The sequence below is a fragment of the Rhinoraja longicauda genome, chromosome 24 (genome assembly GCF_053455715.1).
Source record: "Rhinoraja longicauda isolate Sanriku21f chromosome 24, sRhiLon1.1, whole genome shotgun sequence".
Lineage (NCBI taxonomy): Eukaryota > Metazoa > Chordata > Chondrichthyes > Rajiformes > Arhynchobatidae > Rhinoraja > Rhinoraja longicauda.
Window position 1 is genome coordinate 32,061,996 of NC_135976.1, and position 24,631 is coordinate 32,086,626.

The 24,631-nt window shown below is 46.0% G+C and overlaps 1 protein-coding gene across 1 annotated transcript; it reads left to right on the forward strand.

Moving 5' to 3' along the window:
* The first annotated feature begins 295 nt into the window (after positions 1-295).
* LOC144605581 (polymeric immunoglobulin receptor-like) lies at positions 296-23,901 on the forward strand. Its single transcript, XM_078421012.1, has 11 exons — positions 296-347; positions 2,191-2,523; positions 4,410-4,730; positions 5,784-6,101; positions 7,260-7,580; positions 8,642-8,959; positions 9,671-9,991; positions 11,859-11,907; positions 17,153-17,241; positions 19,145-19,191; positions 23,626-23,901. Exons 1-11 carry the CDS (start codon positions 311-313, stop codon positions 23,899-23,901), a joined length of 2,430 nt encoding a protein of 809 aa, XP_078277138.1. The 5' UTR covers positions 296-310.
* Positions 23,902-24,631: the final 730 nt, after the last annotated feature.

The window sequence follows — 24,631 nt, forward strand, 5'->3', positions numbered from 1 at the left end:
ATGGAATCAGAAGGTTTGGGGAGATATGGTGGGTAAATGTGACGAACGTAGATGAGCACATTGGTCTAACGTATTGGGGAGAAGGGCCTGTTTCCGTGCTGTATGACACTATGAGCATCTGACCCATCCATTTGCCAAATATAGCCCAGAGCCTTTCACACTGTAACGTGTCGAGCTGCTACTGGCTCAATGTGATTCACGATCTGAGTTCCTGTTCCCATCTTCCTCATTGCTATTTGAGAGATGCGTTTGTATCTGAGAGAGAGCTGAGCGACAGGCCAGTGCTGTCCTTGTTACTCTGGATAAAACAATGTGGATTCCCATTCTCCTCATCACCTCGCTGCCCGGTGAGTGAAAGCCTGATCTAGATATTCCAATGATCATTGTTAGTTGGGGTGCACTCTTTCCACACCAAAGATGGTTAAGTATGCGTAGACATGTAATGGGGGAAATGGCACTCAGTGCAGTGTGGTGATGGACCAGGGCGGCACGGTGGAGCAACGGTAGAGTTGCTGCTTTACAGCGAATGCAGCGCTGGAGACTCAGGTTCGATCCTTACTACGGGTGCTGTATTGTAAGGAGTTTGTACGTTCTCCCCGTGACCTGCGTGGGTTTTCTCCGAGATCTTCGGTTTCCTCCCACACTCCAAAGACGTACAGGTTTGTAGGTTAATTGACTGGGTAAATGTAAAAATTGTCCCTAGTTTGTGTAGGATAGTGTTAATGTGCGGGGATCGCTGGGCGGCGCGGACTTGGTGGGCCGAAAAGGCTTGTTTCCGCGCTGTATCTGAAATATGAAAATATGAAATATGAAATATGAAATATGAAATATGAAATATGAAATATGAAATATGAAATATGAAATATGAAATATGAAATATGAAATATGAAATATGAAATATGAAATATGAAATATGAAATATGAAATATGAAATATGAAATATGAAATATGAAATCACATTTGATTATCTAGACTATGTTCGTAGTTTAACCACTGTTGACACATGGTCTAGTTGCATCTGATGATGGTTTATAAGCATACAATAGCGAATGAATTTGGAGTAGACACTCGAAGACAACTGTACCGAAGGTCAGAGATGCCAACGTCACAAGGAAGTTAATTCTACACTTCTAAAATGTGTTTACAACTGAGGTGGGAGTCGGGATTGTGGACTCATTGCGTCAGTTCAAATATTCCCTGCATTTGTCCAACTCAACTCAGTCGCAAACCCAACAGTTCCCCGGGGTGTGAGTCTGAACCACTGTCCTCGCTCTATCCACCCTCCCCCAACTCTCTCTCCATCCTCTCTCCAACCCGCGGCCTGGTCGTGCTGAAAATTCCAGGGCGAGCCGGGGTCATTGGGAACAGAACCTGTCCCGGATGAGCAGCGGGACATTTGGCTCCCAATTCAGTTTAGTTTATTGTCACGTGTACCGAGGTACAGTGAAAAGCATTTTTTGTTCCGTGCTAACCAGCCAGCAGAAAGACAATACGTGATTACAATCGAGCATCTTACAGTGCATAGATACATGAAAAAGAAATGACGTTCAGTGTAAGGTAAAACCAGCAACGTCCGATCAAGGGTAGTCCGAGGGTCATCAAAGATAGTAGAGAGGAGTTCAGCACCGCTCTCTGGTTGTGGTAAGATGATTCAGATGTCTAATAACAGCTGGGAAGAAATTGTTCCCGAATCTGTAAGCGACCCGCTTTATTCTAACTTGTCCGCCCTCTGTCCTCAGTCAGGGCTATGTAATGGCCGTGACGGCGGTGAATATCCAAATACGGGTCCGGCCTACTGTCGGTTGAAAGATGAATGTTGGCACCGCAGTGGGAAGCAAACGCCAAAGAAATAGCAAAGTTGGGTCTTTCTGTAGGGTGAGAGGCCGGGTACCGCCTGGGATTGTTGAAAGGCAGCTCCTGCAACACTGCCGCGCTCCCTCAGTACCGCACTGCGATGCTAGCCCAGTTTCTGCTCAGGGATCTGGAGTGGCAAGTGAACCCAAATTGTACTGACACGGGGACGGAACACTGACACAACTGGGGCAATAAGAGCAGCGACTGCACTTCAGACCGGAAACATTGGCCGAGAAGGAACATGACACATCATGGAACTATTGAAGTTCCCTTTCATGTAATCATCAAAATTTATCTTTTTCCATTAAACAGTTAATTTCCTCTCAAGTCTGAAAGTTTTTCCTTCTGTTTCAGATGCACTGTGGGCAGGGAAGGATGTAAAAGGAGTTGTGGGAAGAGCGATCACAATCGATTGTCCCTATGGTGCAGAGTACCGCTCATACGCAAAATACTGGTGCCATGGGTGGACTGGTCAGTGTAGCGTTTTAGTGGAAACTAAAGGACAACACGGACGGAGAGGAAGAGTGTCAATCACAGATAACCCGGCACGAAATATATTTATTGTGACTATGGAGGATCTTCACTATGGAGATACAGGATGGTACAGCTGTGGAATTACTAGACCTGGCGTGGATGCAATGTTTTACGTTCATCTCCAAGTATCTGACGGTACGTTTCTCAGCGAATGACTTGACGTCTCCACTAAAATGCCTGATCCATGTTTTCTCCTGGAAGAGCCAGGACAGCACCGATATCCCCAGGCTCCGCAGCGGTGCAGAGACATGCGGGGAGCGGGCGGGGGTGGGGAAACTCCACTCTTGTTGCTCTCATCCAGTGCGGGCTCTGTCCCACTGAGCGGCCATCCATTTCAAGTAGGATGCTCAGCACATTTGCCTTCCTCTCAACTGCATAACTTCTTTCCATCTCCACCTCTTTCTGCTTTCCGAAGAGACCGTTCCCTGCTCAACTCCCTGGTCAACTCGTCCTTTCCCAACCAAACCACCCCCTTCCAATGTATCGTCCCCTACAACCGCAGTAGATGCAACACCTGTCCGTATTCCTCCTCCCTCTACTGCGTCCAAGGACTCCAACAGTCTTTGCGGGTGAGGTAGAGGTTCACTTGCATCTCCTCCAACCTAATCTGCTATATGCGCTGTTCCAGGTGTGAACTCCTTTATATCGGCGAGACGAAGCTCAGACTCGGCGATCGTGTCGCTGAACAACTCCGCTCAGTCTGCCTCGGCCGAGGCCACTTCCCGATTGCTAAACACTTTAATTCCCCCTCCCATTGCCAAACTGACCTTTATCTCCTGGACCTCCTCCGCTGTCAGAGTTAGGCCAAACGCAGATTGGAGAAACGGCACTCATATTTCGCTTGGGCGGATGTTTTATGCTTCGTTGTCACCTTTCCTTCAGCTGACAATGATCCAGTCTACATTTTCCTTTGGCATTGTCACCTTTGATCACATGTTTTCTCATCTGACCCTTTCATTTCTCTTCTGTCTCCCTGTCCCATGATTCTCATACTGAAGAAGTGTTTCGACACGAAACGTCACACATTCCTTCTTTCGAGAGATGCTGCCTGCTCCGCTGAGTTACTCCAGCATTTTGTGTCTATCTTAAAGAGATCGTAATTATTTTTTGCCTTTAAATTCCAAGGCATTGAATAGGGTTCTGGGTACGCTGGTCTTCATTAGTGAGGACATTCACAACATAATTTGACATAATATGCTTCCGACGTGCAGATGTTGAGTCCATACTTTGGGAATCGTGTTCAGGTTTGGTCTCTCAGCTCCAAGAAAAGGTGGACAGAGTGCAGAAAGGTTTTTGGACGACGCTGCCTGGACAGGACGGCTTTGACGCAGGGAGAGATTGGGCAAACTCAGACTTCATCCCTTGGTGTGGAAATAATTGAGCGAGGAAGTTAGAGAAATGTATCAATCGCGAGAAGCATGTTCATTTTCCCACGATGTGTGGAATCAAAAACTGGAGGATATTTGAAAATGAGAAACATTTAAAGAGGGGGGAATAATAAGGTGCCATTTACCGTAATGGCAGGTTTTGTACAGTTGAGTGGCCGAAGCTGAACACAACTTGCCCAAGTTCTACCTCAACAACATATGTACACCTGAAACATAACATCCCAGCATCTTTTCTGATGTGCAACCCTTTGCACAATTTGGGTGATATGTAAATGACACCTGCTGTCAGGGGAAGTTGTTGAGGCAACTAGAATAACAGCATTTAAGGTACATTTTGGACATTTGTATAGATTGAGATCATTGCGAGCGATAAGGGAGAAACGTGGACATATGGAAACGGTGAAGAAGGACATATTGGTCGGCATGAACGAGCTCTTGTGAAGGGCCTCTTTCGGTTCTCTATAACTCTAACATTCTTCGGTTTCTGGGCTTCGCACACTCAGAGAGATCGAGATGAGCTGGTGAGATATCAACTGGACGGTTCGGGCAGAGATAAAGGGCTGTTGTGTTTCAGCAAGTGTTTGGTTTTTAACTGTTCACACCGGTGTCTGAATGTTTGCTCCATTCCCATAGAACCTGTGTCTACTCCTGTGCTCAGATATCTGTCACCAATAAATGGCTCACGTCTCGGAGGCTCAGTGACAGTGTCCTGTGAGTCTGCACGTGGATCCCTTCCCATCCGTTACACGTGGCACGAGAAGAACGAATCTGGGGTTCCAACCATCTCGAATAGCAATCAACTGGATCTGAGTTGTGAAATCCTCAGAGGACAACACCGTCGATATTACTGCACAGCCTCAAATAATCGTGGGGCAAAATCCAGTGAAATGCTCAACGTGAAAGTCTTCAACGGAGCAGGAACGTGCAGTTATGTGACAGAAATCAACAATACAGGTGAGTGTTACTTTCCCTTGGGAATACTGTTTCACAATTCCTCTCGTATCCTTGTAGCTACTGTTTTTCACTTTGTGGTAATGTTTGTGGGTTTCTTGGTATTTGCAGACGGCATCATTGTAGCCATTGCGAGCCCATGGTGTAAAATGCGAGAGTTTGTTTGGGGGACAGGCAAATAATTGCCTGTTGCTTTCACCTGGGTCGTGTTGAGCTTCGAAAGGAGAGAAAGACCTGCACTTATCAAACGGGTTGAGTACAATCCTTCAAATTTCGGCTTATGCCTTTAAAATGACTTTCTGGCTGCCGCGTGAGATCTCACAGTCTCTTTGAGACAGAGGAAGCAAACAAATTCATTCAGTTTGGATCCATCATCATTTATAACCAAGTATGTACAATTTCATGATCACGACAGGATTAAAAACGGGTTAATTTGTGCGAATCTCTGGAGGAACTCCAGTAATCTCACAAATTTAAAGTGAATCTACTTGGCCGTCACTCCATAAAGTATTACCCTTACATTTGGCAAAGCAAATTTTGAAATGCAACTCCCGGTAGTTGTGCAGACGCTCAGAGGGGAAGTCCAGAAGACATTGTGAATGGTTTACATCGGCGAGGCCAAGCGTTGCCGAGCCCACGGTTTCGCTGAGAACTTGTGCTTGGTCTGTCATGGCCCAGCATCGCGCTTGATAGACACCCCATTCTCAACCTCCCCCACTGATGCAGAGCATCAGCAGTTTGCACCATCTGCATTATGCACTGCAGCAACTTACCAAGACTCCTTAGACAGCGCCCTCCAATTGCAACAGGCTCCATGTTCAAAACATCATTCTTCACAATTCCAACCGTCATTGGCTGGGAAGCGTTTTGGAACGACCTGTGCAGATGGTGAGGGACGATGTACCGTATCTGTCTCTCATCGCAATCGAGGTGGAATTCATCAGAGTTAACAATATGATTGGGCGGACTCCCCTGTGCACATTGATGTATATTATAACGTATATGTTTGTGAAAGGCTAACTATGATCTTCAATTTCTGAAAGATTTTTCCTTTAGTTTCAGGTGCACTGTGGGCAGAGAGCGAAGTAAGAGGGGTTGTGGGAAGAGCGATCACAATCGATTGTCACTATGCAGCACTGTACCGCTCACACACAAAATACTGGTGCCGTGGGACAAGTCGCCAATGTGCACATGTGGTGGAAACAAATGGGAAATATGAACTGAGTAGAAGAGTGTCAATCACAGATAACACGGCAAGAGGAATATTTACTGTGGCTGTGGAGGATCTTCACTCTGGAGATACAGGATGGTACAGCTGTGGAATTAATACAACCGGGGAACCAACATTTAAAGTACATCTCCAAGTATCTGAAGGTAGGTTTCTCAGTGAATGACTTTGTGTATCCACTATGGCGTCCAGTCTGGTGTGCAGTTCTTGTCGCCGCTTTATCAAAAAAAGATGTGAAAGGTTTCGAGAAGTTGCAGAAAAAGTTCACCGGAATGTTTAGTTAAAGTTTACAAATACAACATGGGAAAGGATCCTTCGGCCCACCGAATCCACACCGACCAGCGGTCACCGGTCACACTGGCTCTATGTTATTCCACTTTCCCATTCGTTTCCTACACACAATTCCACAATATCGCCATCCATACACCTCATTAGTGCCACAGTATCGCTATCAACAATTTTATACAAGGAAATTTAAAAGTTGTTGATATTGATACTGTTGCACTAATGAGGTGTTCGAATGTCGGTATTGCGGATTGTGGCAGAGTTGCAGATTAAAAGAAGATTATAAAAACTGCAAATGCTGAAAATGTAAAACAAAGGGTAACGTGACAAATGTAAACAGATGTAAAACAAAGGTGCTGCTGTGTATCGGTAAAGTGGCAGACATGGTAGTTCTGGCTGCTGGGAGGATAGAGATACACTGAGATGTATAAATCTGGTTCATGGATTGTGAGGAGAAGGAGGTTTCTGACGGGGAATTTGGCTGTCGCTTTCAAATGTACCATCTGATTAGGTGATATTGTCCTCATCAGTACTGGAGTGTGTACCTATTTCCCAAGTGTACCCAATATCGACCTCAACCACATATGTACAACTGAAACACAACATCCCAACTTCTGTTCTCAGGGGCAACCTTTTCCACACTTTGGGGGACATGTAAATGGAACCTGCTGTCACAGGAAGTTGTTGAGGCAGTTAGAATAACAGCATTTAAAAGACATTTTGGACATTTGTGTAGATTGAGATCATTGCGAGCTATAAGGGAGAAACGTGGACATATGGAAACGGACAAGAAGGACATCCTGTTCGGCATGAACGAGCTCTTGTGAAGGGCCTCTTTCGCTTCTCTATAACTCTAACGTTCTTCGGTTTCTGGGCTTCGCACACTCAGAGAAACGTAGATGAGCTGGTGAGATATCAACTGGACGGTTCGGGCAGAGATAAAGGGCTGCTGTGATTTAACAAGTGTTTGGTTTTTAACTGTTCACACAGGTGTCTGAATGTTTACTCCATTCCCACAGAACCTGTGTCTGCTCCTGTGCTCAGATATCTGTCACCAATAAATGGCTCACGTCTCGGAGGCTCAGTGACAGTGTACTGTGAGTCTGCACGTGGATCCCTTCCCATCCGTTACATGTGGCACGAGAAGAACGAATCTGGGGTTCCAACCATCTCGAATAGCAATCAACTGGATCTGAGTTGTGAAATCCTCAGAGGACAACACCGTCGATATTACTGCACAGCCTCAAATAATCATGTGACAAAATCCAGTGAAATACTCTACGTGAAAGTCTTCAACGGAGCAGGAACGTGCAGTTATGTGACAGAAATCAACAATACAGGTGAGTGTTACTTTCCCTTGGGAATACTGTTTCACAATTCCTCTCGTATCCTTTTAGCTACAGTTTATCGTTGTAGCTACTGTTTTTCACTTTGTGGTGATGTTTGTGGGTTTCTTGGTATTTGCAGACGGCATCATTGTAGCCATTGCGAGCCCATGGTGTAAAATGCGAGAGTTTGTTTGGGGGACAGGCAAATAATTGCCTGTTGCTTTCACCTGGGTCGTGTTGAGCTTCGAAAGGAGAGAAAGACCTGCACTTATCACAACGGGTTGAGTACAATCCTTCAAATTTCAGGCTTATGCCTTTATAAAATTATTTTCTGGCTGCCGCTTAAGATCTCACAGTCACTTTGAGACAGAGGAAGCAAACAAATTCATTCAGTTTGGATCCATCATTATTTATAACCAAGTATGTACAATTTCCTGATCACGACAGGATTTAAAACGGGTTAATTTGTGCGAATCTCTGGAGGAACACCAGTAATATCACAAATTTAAGGTGAATCTACTTGGCCGTCATTCCATAAAGTACTACCCTTATATTTGGCAAAGTGAATTGCGAAATGCAGCTCCCAGTAGTTGTGCAGACGCTCAGAGGGGAAGTCTAGAAGACAGTGAGAATGGTTTACATCGGCGAGGGCAAGCGTAGCCGAGGCCACAGTTTCGCTGCGAACTTGTGCTTGGTCTGTCATGACCCAGCATCGCGCTTGATAGACACCCCATCCTCAACCTCGCCCACTGATGTAGAGCAGCAGCAGTTTGCACAATCTGCACGATGCACTGCAGCAACTCACCAAGACGCCCTAGACAGCGCCTTCCAATTGCAACAGGCTCCATCTTCACCATTCGCACCATCGTTGGCTGGGAAGCGCTTTGGAACGACCTGTGCAGATTGTGTGGGACGGTGTCCACTATCTGTCTCTCATCGCAATCTAGGTGGAATTCAACAGACTTAAGACAAGGATTGGGCGGACTCCCCTGTGCACATTGATGTATATTATAACGTATATGATTGTGAAAGGCTAACTTTGCTCGTCAATTTCTGAAAGATTTTTCCTTTAGTTTCAGGTGCACTGTGGGCAGAGAGCGAAGTAAGAGGGGTTATGGGAAGAGCGATCACAATCGATTGTCACTATGCAGCAGTGTACCGCTCAGACACAAAATACTGGTGCCGTGGGACAAGTCGCCAATGTGCACATGTAGTGGAAACAAATGGGAAACATGAACAGAGCGGAAGAGTGTCAATCACAGATAATCCGTCAGGAGGAATATTTGCTGTTGCTGTGGAGGATCTTGACTCAGGAGATACAGGATGGTACAGCTGTGGAATTACTGCGCCTGGCGAACCAACATTTCAAGTACATCTCCAAGTATCTGAAGGTAGGTTTCTCAATGAGTTACTTTATGTTAGGAACAAACAAACAAACAAACGAGATTTTTAGTATATAGATGTTATAGGATAGATGCTGTCGAATTGAATAGGTGCAGAGGAGACTTACAAGGGTGTTGCATTGACTTGAGGGCCCGACCTACAGGGAGGGGTTGAGCAGGCTAGGACTTTATTTCTTGGAGCGCAGGAGGATGTGGGATAATCTTACACAGGTAGACAAAATCATGCGAGGAATAGATCGAGTAAATGCACAGATAATTTTGCCCAGAGTAGGGGAATCGAGAACCAGAGGACATAGTTTTAAGGTGACGGGGAAATGATTTAACACGAACCTGGGCAGTAACTGTTTTTACTCTAAGGTTGGGAGGTACATGAAACGAACTGCCAACGGAATTAGTTATGGCAGGTACTATCGCATCATTTAAGAGACATTTGGACAGGTACATGAATAGGATAGGTTTAGAGGTCTCAGGGCAAAGCAAGGGCGGGTGGAACTAGTGTAGATTGGGCGTGCTAGTCAGCACGGATAATTTAGACCGAAGGGCCTGTTTCTCCGTTGTATGAGTCGATGACTCTATGTAGATGGATGGGTCAGATTACAACCTGGCGGCTCTGGCTGAGATACAGAGATGGTGGATATTGGCGAGTGTTTGGTTTTTAGATGTTCACCCAGTGCGTGACTGTTTGCTCCTTTCCCACAGAACCCGTGTCTGTTCCTGTGCTTGGATATCTGTCGCCAGCCCATGTCTCCTGTGTCGGGGGCTCAGTGCCAGTGTCCTGTGAGTCGGGCCGGGGATCCCTTCCCATTAGCTACAGCTGGTATGAAAACACCCCATCTGTGGATTCAAAGATCTCAGACAACAATACCCTGGATCTACATTGTCAATCCTTCAAACACCAGCACCATCAATATTATTGCAAAAGCTCAAATCAACGTGGATCAAAATCCAGCGAAATGGTCAACGTGTCCATCTCCAGCAATGGCGTGTCCTGCAGTTTTCTCGTGAAAATCAATGGGCCTGGTAAGTAGTGGAGGGGATGGGGAGCAGAAGGGGAAGTGGGGGTGGGATGGTTCATAAGATCGTAAGTGATAGAAGCAGAAATAGGCCATTCGATCATGGCTGTTCTATCTTCCCCTCTTCACCGCATTCTCCTGCCTTCTCCCCTTAACCCCCGACACCCTGAAATCCATGCACTGTAGTGGGTCTGGACGCGACAGGAATCAGGCCAGACGCCAGGTAAGAAGTAACAATAACATTAATGCAGTAACGAACATACACTCACCCAGTCATCCCCAAGAGTCAAATCAATAACCCCTTCCAGCAAACCCCGTAGCACCAGACCACACTGTCCACAGGGGAATGACCCAGGGAGTGGCCTAATCCCCCCTGCCCACTCAGTGCCGAGGGGAATGACCCAGGGTGTTGCCTAGCCCCTGGGCACCGCCACAGGATCCTCCCCCCCTCCCCAAGAACCGGAGGCACGAAACGGACAGCGGGACGTAGGAGACGACCAGCCCGTGTGCGCACCACGGCGGTCCCACGAACTGGAACCACCCCGCCAGGGGAAGACACCCGCGGGAACTCCGGGGATAAGGGCCGGGACGCAGGACCACCCCAAGGGCGAGGCCGCGCCAGTAGGACCGGCTGGCTAACGTCCACGTGCGCCGGCTTCAGCCGCGAAATAGAGACAGTCTCAGGGCGACCCCCATGTCCAAAACGAAGGTGGCAGAGCCACGCTCAAGCACCTTGAACGGTCCTTCAGCTCGTTATTTAATTAACTTATCAAGATTAAAATGATGGAATGATGGCCCATTTGTCAATACTTGGTTGCTGGACTCCAGAAATAGATTTCGCAAAGCTGGTATAGGCCAGTTTCCTTGCTAGAACTTCCTCTTATGTGAATACAGCTTTAAACTGGGTTTGCAGGGACATCTGTTCAAGCACTTTCACTTTCCCGCCATCATCTCCACATGACCGAAACTCAAATATGGGAAGTGAACAGAAATTGTCAGTAAATGTGGCCACAGTAAACTCCTAGAGGAGTGTGTCAGCTTTGGTCCACTGTGTTAATGTTGACCATTTAGTACCATCGATACTAACCTCACTTACCATCCCCTCATTCATAGTCTTGCCAGACTAGGCAATTGGAGTACCTCCACCATCTAGGTTTTAAAATTCTCCTTGCTCAGATAACCTCCAAATATTCTACTCCTTAACCCAACCCTATGTTCTCCACTTCTACGCACATCTGCTGTGCTGATTCCCCACGACAACCTACCTGTGTCCCTCATATCTTTGCACACCTGTAATTGGTTCCTCCTTCCTGTCCTGTGGCGGAATAAAAACGCCGTCTATCCAGCCTCTCCTCAGAACTGTAATGTTTCATCCCAGACAGTATCTCTCTCGTGAAATCACTTCCTTTAGTTTAGTTTAGAGATCCAACGTCGAAGCAGCTGACTTTCACCGGTGCACTAGTTCTATCCTACTCACGAGGGACAATTTTCAGAAGCCAATTAACCTACAAACCTGCACGTCTTTAGAATGTGAGAGAAAAACGGAACACTTGAAGAAAACCCACGGGGTCACAAGAAGAACCTATAAATTCCGTGTCGACAGTACCCGTAGTCATGATTGAACCCGACTCTCTGGTGCTGTAAGGCAGGCAACTCTACCGTGGGGCCACTGCACCGCGCTACTGTTGGCGACCTGAGTTGTAACCATAACTGCAGCTCGTCACGACAACATCTCCCATTCGCTGCAAATTACACTGCATAATAATTGCCCTGCCTACTCAGCCTATAAATTCTTTACATCGGACAAGCATGCTCTCTTGTTCAACTGCAAGTGAAAGGCAGCGAAACTGATTTGTATTTCCTTGTTCCAACAGGACTTGAATATTCTTGTGAAACTTCGAAAAGACCCAATAATCCTTCATGGTAAACTACTCTGTTCCTAATGAAAGATGCCATGTGCTAATTGCTGGTGTTTTTCGTGAAATACGTAACGACAACGACAAGGGTGGGGGAAGGAATGCAACGACAAGGGTGGGGGAAGGAATGGAGACTGAGGTGATGCAAGGGTTATTTAAAGTTAGAGAAATAAATATTTATACCGCTTGGCTTAAGCTGCCCAAGCGAAATACGTGGTGTTGTCTCTCCAATTTGCATTTGGCCTCACTCTGACAATGGAGGAAGCCCAGGACAGAACGGTCAGTGAGGGAATGGGAGTGGAGATGGGGGAGGGGGGTAAAGTGTTTAGCAACTGGGAAATCATAGTCCCAGGCTGACTGAGGGCAGGAGTTCAATGAAATAATCGCCCAGTCAACTTGGGTCCAGCTGATGTATAAGAGTCCACACCTGACACAGTAGATGAGGTTGGAGGAGGTCCAAAAGAACTCTGCCTAACCTGAAAGGACAGAGGTCCTTGGACAGAGTGGAGGGAGGAGGTATCGGGACAGATGTTTCATTTCCTGCAGTTGAAGGGGAAGGTACCTGGGGATGGGGTGGATTGGATGGGAATGATGAGATAACCAGGGAGGTGTAGGTTATAAGGTCATAAGGAATAGGAGTACAATTGGGCCATTCAGCAGGGCTGCAGAGGGAACGGTCTCCTGCACTCCACCCGGCATTGAAATGCACTTGGACCATTTCCAAACATCCCTCCCCTTTCTCGATCTCAACATCACAGGAGATAGACTATCGACTGGTCTATTATAAACCTCCTGACTCCCACAACTATCTAAACCACACTTCTTCCTACAGGATTTGGGTTAATGTGGTTGATGGTCAGCGCAGACCTGAAGGGCCAAATGTCCTGTTTCCATACTGTGTCTCTCAATGGATCCTATGAACGCAAATATCAGAAAACATAACCAATGCTTTTATACATGTTTCACGCCTGTCACCAAAAGATAAATTTATCTCTTAAACAATCTTCTAAACAAGAGTTTAGAAGAATGAGGGGGGGGGGGGGGGGCTCATTGAAACATACAGAATAGTGAAAGGCTTTGATAGAGTGGATGTGGAGAGGATGCTTCCAACAGTGGGAGACTCTAGGACTAGAGGCCATAGCCTCTGAATTAGATGTTCTTTTAGGAAGGAGATGGGGTGAATTTTCTTTAGTCCGAGGGTGTTGAATCTGTGGAATTCTTTCCCACAGAATGCTGTTGAGGCAAACCACTGGATATTTTTAAGGCAGAGATAGATTCTTCATTAGTATAGTTAGAGGTTATGGGGAGAACGCAGGAGAATGGGGTTAGGAGGGAGAGATAGATCAGTCATGATTGGATGCCGGAGTAGACTTGATCAGCTGAATGGCCTATTTCTACTCTTATTCCTTTTAACCTTATGACTTTACTCTATAATAATAGAAATATAGTAAATAGGTGCAGGATGAGTACATTAAGCCGTTCGAACCAGCACTGCCATTCATCGTGATCATGGATGATCATCCACAATCAGTAACCCATGCCTGCCTTCTCCCCATATCCCTTGATTCCACTAGCCCCTAGAGCTCGATCTAACTCTCTCTTAAATCCAGTGATTTGGCCTCCACTACCCTCTGTGGCAGAGAATTCCCCAAATTCACAACACTCTGAGTGAAAAAGTTCCTTCTCACCGCAGTGTTAAATGGCGTCCCCTTTTTTCTAAGACTGTGGCCCTGGTTCTGGACTCCCCCGACGTTGGGAACATTTTCCTGCATCTAGCTTGTCTAGTCCTTTAATACATTTATATGTCTCTATAAGACAATATGTATATAATTTGCAAACAAGGTATTAGTTACCTAATCAGAAGGGAGATTGCACTGGTTTACATCTCATTGTGTTGTGTGTATGCTTGGGTGACAAGAACATGTTTCTCCATTTGTTGCCCTTCAGACAGCATTTCCTGCAGTATTTACCATGACTTATCCATCACTAACCTCATCTTATGGTGTGAGATGAGTACAGTTAACAAACCCATGTACTACTGCTTTGCCTGGCTGTGACCAGCTCTGGTGTGGTATTGGTAGGAAAATGCATAGTAAATTATGGGATAAAACACCACACTTGATATCACTTATGGCAACTCCTTGCATAGTTGGTCAAAGTCTCAATGCCAATAAACAATAGACAATAGACAATAGATGCAGGAGTAGGCCATTCGGCCCTTCGAGCCAGCACCACCATTCAATATGATCATTCTCAGTCAGTACCCCGTTCCTGCCTTCTCCCCGTACCCCCTTGACTCCGCTATCGTTAAGAGCTCTATCTAGCTCGCTCTTGAAAGCATTCGGAGAATTGGCCTCCACTGCCTTCTGAGGCAGAGAATTCCACAGATTTACAACTCTCTGACTGAAAAAGTTTTTTCTCATCTCCGTTCTAAATGGCGTACCCCTGATTCTTAAACGGTGGCCCCTGGTTCTGGACTCCCCCAACATTGGGAACATGTTTCCTGCCTCTGACGTGTCCAACCCATTAATAATCGTATATGTTTCAAAAAGATCCCCAATCATCCTTCAAAATGCCAGTGTATGCAAGCCTAGTCTCTCCAGTGTTTCAACGTACGACAGTCCCGCCATTCCGGGAATATGCCTAGTAAACCTACGCTACACGCCCTCAATAGCAAGAATAACCTACCTAAAATTTGGAGACCAAAACAGTACTCCAGGTGCGGATACACTAGGGCCCTGTACAACTGCAGAAGGACCTCTTTGCTCTCATACTCAACTCCTCTTGTTATGAAGGGCAACATTCCATTGTCTTCCTTCACTGCCCGCTCTACCTGTATGATTCCTTTCAGTGACTGATGCACTAGGACACCCAGATCTCGGTTTACGTCCCATTTTCCTATCTTGACACCATTCAGATAATAATCTGCTTTCCTATTCTGACCACCAAAGTGGATAATCTCACACTGTTCCACATTAAACTGCATCTGCCATGCATCCGCCCACTCACACAACCTGTCCATGTCACCCTGCAACCTCATGGCATCTTCCTCACAGTTCACACTGCCACCCAGCTTTGTGTCATCTGCAAATTTCCTAATATTACTTTTAATCCCTTCATCCAAGTCATTAATGTATTTTGTAAATAGCTGCGGTCCCAGCACCGAGTCTTGCAGTACCCCACTAGTCACTGCCTTCCATTCTGAAAGGGACCCATTTATCACCATTCTTTGCTTTCTGTCTGCCAACCAATTTTCTATCCATGTCAGTACCCTACCTCCAATACCATGTGCTCTAATTTTGCCCACTAATCCCCTATGTGGGACCTTGTCGAAGGCTTTCTGAAAGTCAAGGTACACTATATCCACCGGCTCTCCCCTGTCCATTTTTATAGTTACATCCTCAAAAAATTCCAGAAGATTAGTCAAGCATGATTTCCCCTTCATAAATCCATGCTGACTCGGGAACGATCCTGTTACAGCTATACAAATGCTCCGCAATGCCGTCTTTTATAATTGACTCCAGGATCTTCCTCACCACTGATGTCAGACTAAATGGCCTATAATTTCCTGTTTTCTCTCACCCTCCTTTCTTAAAAAGTGGTATAACATTAGCTACCATCCAATCCACAGGAACTGATCTTGAATCTATAGAACACTGCAAAATGATCACCAATGTGTCCATGGTTTTTGGAGCCACCTCCTTAAGTGCCCTGGGATGCAGACCATCAGGCCCTGAGGAATTATCAACCTTCAGTCCCATCAGCCTACCGAACACCATTTCCTGCCTAATGTGAATTTTCTTCAGTTCTTTCGTCACCCTAGGATCTCTGGCCACTAGAACATCTGGGAGATTGTTTGTATCTTCCTTAGTGAAGACAGATCCAAAGTACCGGTTCAACTCGTCTGCCATTTCCTTATTCCCCGTAATAAATTCCCCTGCTTCTGTCTTCAAGGGACCCACGCTGGCCTTAACTATTTTTTTTCCTCTTCACGTACCTAAGGAAGCGTTTACAATCCCCCGTTATGTTATTGGCCAGGTTACCTTCGTACCTCATCTTTTCTCCCCGTACTTCATTTTTAGTTATCTTATGTTGCTCTTTAAAAGAGTCCCAATCCTCTGGTTTCCCGCTCTTCTTTGCTATGCTATACTTAATCTCTTTTATGGAGTGTCAATCACCCCAACAGCAGAAATTATATCCTCCTAGAAGGTGATCCAGTGTAGTAGGCATGTTAGGTCACACTTCTGACCTTGAGATGGTCATGTTGAGCCGCCTTTCGGATATGTTGAAGATATTCCATATTCCAGACAGCTCTAAGCGAACAATCAGTGTCCAAACCAATGTTGGCGGAGGTGGAGATGGAGTTGTAAATGGCATTGTAGTAAGATTTATTGTGAACCACGTGCATTGTATTCTCTGAGGCATGGTGTTCTCTCCACCGATGTTGGAGTAGGGTTGTCGAACCGTGGTCACAAAGTGGTGGTTTCAAGAATAGCTGCAAATATTTGGGTAAATCCCTCGGATACCACACAATTGCAGTACTGAGGCAGGGCAGCGTGCTAGCTGTCAGATATGCAAACTCCAATAACAGTGGCACGGTGGGGCAGCGGTAGAGTTGCTGCCTTACTGCCCCAGAGACTTGAGTTCGATCCTGACTAAGCCTGCTGTCATTAACGAGTTTAGTCATTCTCTCAGTGACCACGTGAGTTTTCTCAAAGTGTTCCAGTTTTCTCCCACATTCCAAAGACGTGCAGGTTTGTAGTTTAATTGTCTCCTGTAAATTGTCTCTAATGTTTAGGGTAGATCTAGTGTTTGGGGATTGCTGGTCGATGCAGACTTGGTGGGCCGAAAGGCCTGTTTCCATGTTGTATAACGGAACTGAACGGGACTGAACGGAACTAAACGGAACGAAACGGAATTAATCTAAACTAACTAAACTAAACTAAACGAAACGTTGCTGTAAACTTGCAACAGTTCCCATGCAATGTTTGTGAAGGAGAAGGGAGGGTTCCTTTATGGTCGGACGCAAATGATCTCCAACCAGTTTCACGATCGTTGGTCAATGTCACCTCACTGTGAGCCAATTATCTGCTGCATTACCCACCAAAACAGACTCTACACTTCATTTCCTTTGCTCGCACTTCAATAAAATCATGAAAGGCGCCATATAAATGCTTGACTTTTGTTCTTTACTAAAGGCCAAGAATCTATGATGAGCCATATCTCACCTTTCCCTATTATCTGCCCGACAGGATCGCTTACACATTTGTGTCCGGTGTCACTGTGCGTCTCCTGATTCTCATCGTTGCCTTCCTTTGGTACCGAACGCGTAAAACCACGGGTGAGTTTCTGATTTTCCTTAAATAATTTCATAATACTTGTCTCAGTTCCTTGCAGAATGTCGAGATTTTATTACGTTCTAATCAATAAATACCCAGCAATTAAAGTACTAAAATGTAGGAATAAGCATGAATGATGAATAATGCTATCATGGTGACTCGGTGACAAAAACTGTTCTTTGAACATCATTGTACAGAAACTGTCTGAGTGTGAAATGGCAGAGATGCGTGAGAACTAAGAGGCTGGGTCGAAGTAAGATTTAGATACTCTCTCCCTCTCAGTTAGAATATGCTTTGTGTGATTAGCTGTTGCCTTTCGAATCAGGTTAAGTCGTGTTTATTGTCACATGCACAAGCACAGTGAAACACAGTTACAATGAAGATCACTCCTGCAGCCTCACGGGGACATAGACAACGTACAACATACCTGCCTCACCTAGAGGGTGGTGGTTTATTGCAGGAGCTGCCACAGGAGGTAGTTGTGGCAGGGCAGTACTAGCCTGGACAGAAAATCCAAGATGTAAACACACATGAACTTGAAGCTGCCAACTATTTCCACCGCCGATGAAAACTTGAAAGTTCACTGAGCTGTTTCTCAGTCAGAGATTATTAGTGGAAAGTAAACAGTTAACATTTCAGATCCAAGACCCATCTTTACAACAGGGAAAGAGCGAAAAGAGGGGGGAATCTCATTGAAACATCAAATAGTGAAAGGCCTGGGTAGAGTGGATGTAGATTGGATGTTTCCACTAGTGGGAGAGTTTAGGACCAGAGGTCATAGCGTCAGAATTAAAGGACATTCCTTTAGGATGGAGATGAGGAAGAATTTCTTTAATCAGAGGATGGTGAATCTGCGGAAGTCTTTGCCACAGAAGGCTGTGGAGGCCGTCAATAGATATTTTTTAGGAATAGATAGATAGATTCTTGATTAGTACATGGATTATGGAGAGAAGGCAGGAGAAAGAGGTTAGGAGGGAGAGAAAGATCAGCCATGATTGAATGGCGGAGCAGGTGGATGGGCCGAGTAGCCTAATTCTGCCCCTATCACTTATGAACTTATGAAAACCTATTGGAGCAGATAAGGTTAGGGCCTTAGACACAAAATGATGGAGTAACTCAGCGGGACAAGCAGCATCTCTGGGGAGAAGGACTGTGTGACGTTTCGCGTCGAGACCCTTTTTCAGGTTGTTGTCGGGGCGGTACAGAGTTAAAATGTATTTGGGGACAGTAAGACCGGTCAGAGAACTAGGAAGGAGGAGGGGATGGAGAGAGAGGGAATGCAAGGGCTACTTGAAATTAGAGAAGTCAATGTTCATACCGCCGGGGTGTAAGCTGCTCAAGCGCAATATGAGGTGCTGTTCCTCCAATTTGTGCTGGGCCTCAATCTGTCAACGGAGGAGGCCCAGGACAGAAAGGTTAGTGTGAGAATGGGAGCGGGAGTTAATGTATTGAGCAATCGGGAGATCAGGTAGGGTTAGGCAGCTTTAGGGAGGGATGAGTCGAGCACAGGGAATATGATTCATTCTGAACATTACGTACAGTAACCAGAACAACAGTGCAGGTCCTTGCTCCGTACGTGCAAATATACTGCAGTATTTTTGTGGTTCTGCTAAATATAAGCTCTTGCGCACAACACGTAGATGATTCAGTGTGTTGGCAGGAACTGCAGATGCTGGTTTACACCGAAGATAAACACAAAATGCTCTGGCAATTCAGAGGGTCAGGGTGCATGTGTGCAGAAAAGGAATAGGTGACGTTTCGAGTCGAGACTCTTCTTCAGACTGAGAGTCAGTGGAAAGGGAAACGAGAGATATAGAAGGTACATAGAACAAATGAATGAAATATATGAATGATTGATGTTTAATACTGATTCTGATATGGTCCTATCGACGACATATTTTCCAGAATCCAAGCGCAGTACATCACAAGGTGAAGCCAACAATGAAACCCAGGTAAAAATGTGAAATATAAATTCTCTGCGTGATCAAGAATATATAACATTGAATTATATGTGTTTAGTCAGGCCATTTAGGTCAATTATAAAAGAAGAAATACCGGAACATTCGGATAGCAGTCACAGGATCGTTCCGAGTCAGGATGGATTTACGAAGGGGAAATCATTTTGACTAATCTTATGGAGGTTTTTTTGGATGTAACTAGGAAAATGGACAAGGGAGAGCCAGTGGAAGTAGTGTACCTGGACTTTCAGAAAGCCTTTGATTAGGTCCCACATAGGAGATTAGTGGGCAAGGTTAGAGAACATGGTATTGGGGGTAGGGTGCTGACATGGATAGAAAATTGGTTGGCAGGCAGGAAGCAAAGAGTAGGGATTAACGGGTCCCTCTCAGAATGGCAGGCAGTGACTGGTGGTGTACCGCAAGGATCGGTGCTGGGACCGCAGCTATTTACAATATACATTAATGAATTTGATGAAGGGATTAAAAATAATGTGAGCAAATTTGCGGATGACACAAAGCTGGGTGGCAGTGTGAACTGTGAGGAGGATGCTATGAGGATGCAGTGTGACTTGGACAGGTTGTGTGAGTGGGCAGATGCATGGTAGATGCAGTACAATGTGGATAAATGTGAGGTCCTCCACTTTGGTGGTAAGAACAGGTAGGCAGATTATTATCTGAATGGTGTCCAGTTAAGAATTGGAGAAGTACAAGGAGATCTGGGTGTCCTTGTTCATCACTCACTTAAAGTGAGAATGCAGGTACTGCAGGCAGTGAAGAAATCTAATGGCATGTTGGCCTTTATGACAAGAGGAGTTCAGTATAGGAGCAAAGAGGTCCTTCTACAGTTGTACACGGCCCTAGTGAGACCACACCTGGAGTACTGTGTGCAGTTTTGGTCTCCAAATTTGAGGAAGGACATTCTTGCTTTTGAGGGCGTGCAGCATAGGTTCACTAGGTTAATTCCCGGAATGGCAGGACTGTCTTATGTTGAAAGACTGGAGCGACTAGGCTTGTATACGCTGGAATTTAGAAGGATGAGAGGGGGTCTTATTGAAACATAAAAGATTATTAAAGGATCGGACACGTTAGAGGCAGAAAACGTGTTCCCAATGTTGGGGGAGTCTTGAACCAGGGGCCACAGTTTAAGAATAAGGGTAAGGCCATTTCGACCGGAGAAGATGAAAAACTTTTTCAGTCAGAGAGTTGTAAATCTGTGGAATTCTCTGCCTCAGATGGCAGTGGAGGCCTATTCTCTGGATGCTTTCAAGAGAGACATAGAGAGAGCTCTTAATGATAGCGGAGTCAAGGGATATGGGGAGAAGGCAGAAACGGGGTACTGATTGTGTATGATCAGCCATGATCACATTGAATGGCGGTGCTGGCTCGGAAGGCCGAATGGCCTACTCACGCACCTATTGTCTATTGTTTATTGCCTATTAACAACATTAGTCCACTCCAGTCATGAGATCCAGTGTAGAAACAGGCCCTTCTCCCACCGAGCCCACGCTGACCGACGATCCCCGCACGCTAACACTATCCTACACACACTCTGGGACAATTTACAATTATACCAAAGCAATTAACCCTCAAACCTGTTGTAGGCGCTGTCAGCCAGCAACTCTATCGCTGCTCCACCGTATTGCGCTATCTTTGTGTTGTAATAATGTTGTAATTATGTCCGCCTCTCCCTTCGTTGAACTCCACAGTCCCTCTGACCTCACTGACTACTACAACCGCACTCTCTCCTCCTGCCTCGACCAGCTTGCACCTATAAAAACCAAAACAGTTTCCTTCACCCACTCTGCTCCCTGGTTTACCCCTGAACTCCGCGTGATGAAAACTCATGCCCGCCAACTTGAAAGACTCCGCAACAAAACAGGTCTCACAATTCACTCCCAAGCCTACAAAGACCACATACAGCACTATAAAGATGCCCTCTCCCGTGCCCACTCCACCTACTACTCTCAAATAATTCACTCTGGCTCCGGAAACCCAAAAACACTCTTCTCTACAATAAACAAACTCCTCAGCCCCCTGGACACCATCTCCCAATCATTCACAGTTGACAAATGCACCACTTTCCTTTCATCCTTCCAAAGCAAAATAGACAACATCTACAGCACCTTAACCACCAACGCACCTGCTCCCCCTCAAACCACCTGCCCCCCTTATCCTGTCAGCCCCTGCCTCAGTTCTCCTCAATCTCCACCACCGACCTCTCTGACCTCTTCACAGGAATAAAAACTGCCACCTGCTCTCTGGACCCCATCCCCTCCAGCTTTGTCAAGGCCTGCCTTCCTGCTCTCTCTCCACTTATCACTGCAACAATAAACTCCTCCCTGTCCACTGGCATCGTCCCGCCATCCCTCAAAATCGCTGCTGTCACCCCCATTCTGAAAATAACCTGGTCTAAACCCTGATACCCCAAACAACTTCAGACCAATCTCCAACCTACCCTTTCTGTCCAAAGTTTTGGAACGTGCTGTAGCTTCCCAACTCAAATACCACCTCTCTACCAATAACCTGTATGAAACTTTCCAATCCGGATTCCGCTCAAACCACTGTACTGAAACTGCGCTCCTCAAAATCACAAACGACATTCTCCTCTCCTCCGACGCTGGCAACCTCAACATCCTCATCCTACTTGACCTCAGCGCCGCCTTTGACACCATAAATCACTCCATTCTCCTCACCCGACTTGAAACCTCCCTTAACATCACCAGCACAGCCCTATCCTGGTTCAAATCTTACCTCTCTGACAGACACCAGTTCATCTCCATTAACAACTGTAAATCCCCCACCGCTCCCCTCCCCCAAGGTGTCCCTCAAGGCTCAGTCCTTGGCCCCCTCCTCTTCATCCTCTACCTGTTCCCCCTTGGTCAATTAATCCGCCGTCATGGTCTCAACTTCCACTGCTTCGCCGATGATATCCAGTTCCTCATCTCCACCAAGTCAATCTCCCCCACCACACACTCTACACTGACAAACTGCATCACTGAAATAAAATCTTGGCTTCAATCAAACTTCCTCAAACTCAATTGCAACAAATCTGAAATCATCATCATTGGTCCAAAAACGCTCACCAAATCCACCCAAAACTTCATCCTCAACATTGATGGTCTCCCAGTATCCACCTCACCTCACATCCGGAATCTTGGAATCATCCTTGATCAAACCCTCTCCTTCGACAAACACATCAAACACATCACAAAGACAGCCTTCTTCCACCTCAAAAACATTGCCCGTCTTCGTCCATCCCTCTCCTCCACAGCTGCAGAAACCCTCATCCACGCCTTCATCACCTCCCGTCTGGACTACTGCAACAGCCTCCTCTATGGCGCACCCTCAAAAATCATCAATAAACTTCAATACATTCAAAACTCCGCTGCCCGTCTACTCACACACACATCGATCCGTGACCATATCACCCCCGTCCTTTATAAACTCCACTGGCTCCCCATCCCCCAGAGAATCCAGTACAAAATCCTCCTCATAACCTACAAAGCCCTCCATAACCTGGCCCCATCCTACCTGACCGACCTCCTCCACAGGCACACTCCCACCTGCACCCTCCGCTCTGCCGCTGCCAATCTCCTATCCCCCCACATCCGGACCAAACTCCGATCCTGGGGGGACAGGGCTTTCTCCTTCGCTGCTCCCACCCTATGGAACTCACTACCCCAAACCGTTAGAGACTCCTCCACACTCACCACATTCAAAACATCGCTGAAGTCTCACCTGTTCAGTACTGCCTTCAACCACTGAAGGTCACCTCACCTTCTGTCTCCTTTCTCTGTTCATTTATTTATTTACTTATTTATCTATTTATTAATTTCCCTATGTTCTCAAAATCTCTGTAAAGCGTCTTTGAGTATATGAAAAGCGCTATATAAATAAAATGCATTATTATTATTATTAAACAACAGCCATGGCATGTTCTGTCGTCGTCGTGGCTCTCCCTAGAGGTCGAGGATGATGGCCTACGTTCCGATGTCATAACGAAGACGCCTGTGCGTGTGTTTGTTTAAACTGTACTTGATATTATATTCCATGAAGCACACGGTCCTTCACAAATCAATCAACTAATTCCAGTGGCAAGGGAACCAAGACGATTGGAGCTGATAGATATGTTCCAGCCTTCATCCGCCTTCACAGCCGTTGAGTTCAAGATAACTTTGTTCGCCTGGTCCGCAGTTGAGGTCTTGTACGTTGGATCGTTCTTAGTCCGGACCCTCATCCTCGACCTTACCGCCATGGGTGGACCTACCTGAAGCTAGTGCTTCCGACTGCATCGCTCTCGGAATCATGGGGGCACACATGCCGCTGCACCACAACAAGGTGTACGATCCGAAAAGGTTTGCAATAGGCATCTGCTGAGGACCTTTCAGATCCATTAGGTTTGTAAAATTGCATTTTGTTATATTTTAGGAAATGGCAATATTGGAACGGAACCACGTTGATGCAGATCTGCAGCAACTGGGAAACAACAGGGCAGCTCCCCATGTGGATAACAATGAAGGTGGACCCACGTATGCAGTGGTGAAATGTCAAAGGAAGTCGAGATCAAGGCACCCTTTGGCTGACAACGCTGTCGTCTATGCAGATATCAATTTTCAAAGCATCCGCCCAAAGGGCAATCGGAAACCCCACTCTCCCGTGCCTCCAGACAATATTGAGTCAATTTATGCCTCTGTTGTTTCTTAGGAGAGAGTTTTAATTCGGTGTGCGTTTTTGGCTATACTTGCTTCACCACCCTATTAAGATTACACTGCTTTAATCTTCCATGTACTTTGTCAAAGATGGGCACAAAATGCTGGAGTAACTCAGCAGGTCAGGAAGCATCCCTGGAGGAAATGGACAGGTGACGTTTGAGGTTGGGACCCTACTTCAGATTGTCTGCAGAAAGGTCCTGATCCAAAATGTTACCTATCCATTTTTGCCACAGATGTTTCTTGACCATCTGAGGTACTCCAGCATTTTGGGTTTGTCTTTGGCATAATCCGGCATCTTTTTATAGCTATACTTTGTCAAGCTCTTTCTGAGCTGTTTCGTTCAATTCATCATGTGTCAGCGGTTATGGGGATAAGGCATGAGAGTGGTGTTAGGAGGGAGAGGTAGTTCAGCGAAGATTAAATGGTGGAGTAGGTTTGATGGGCCAAATTGTTTGCTCCTATCACTTATGACCTAATGAATTCAACTCCCTTCACCAATCTCTTTCATCCGCTAGTATAATGAATGGACCTAGATCATGTATGGAAATGATAAAGTGGCATTGCTTCCCATTCTTGGAATACTCACCCTCATTCCTCCACGCACAAATTCCCCAACCCTGCCATCATAATTCCTTACAAGGGTCAGCCTAAGCACACCACGGCCCATTGTGTCTGGACCAAAGTATTGTGGGTTCAAGTCCGTAAAGGGGTAATGGATCAAG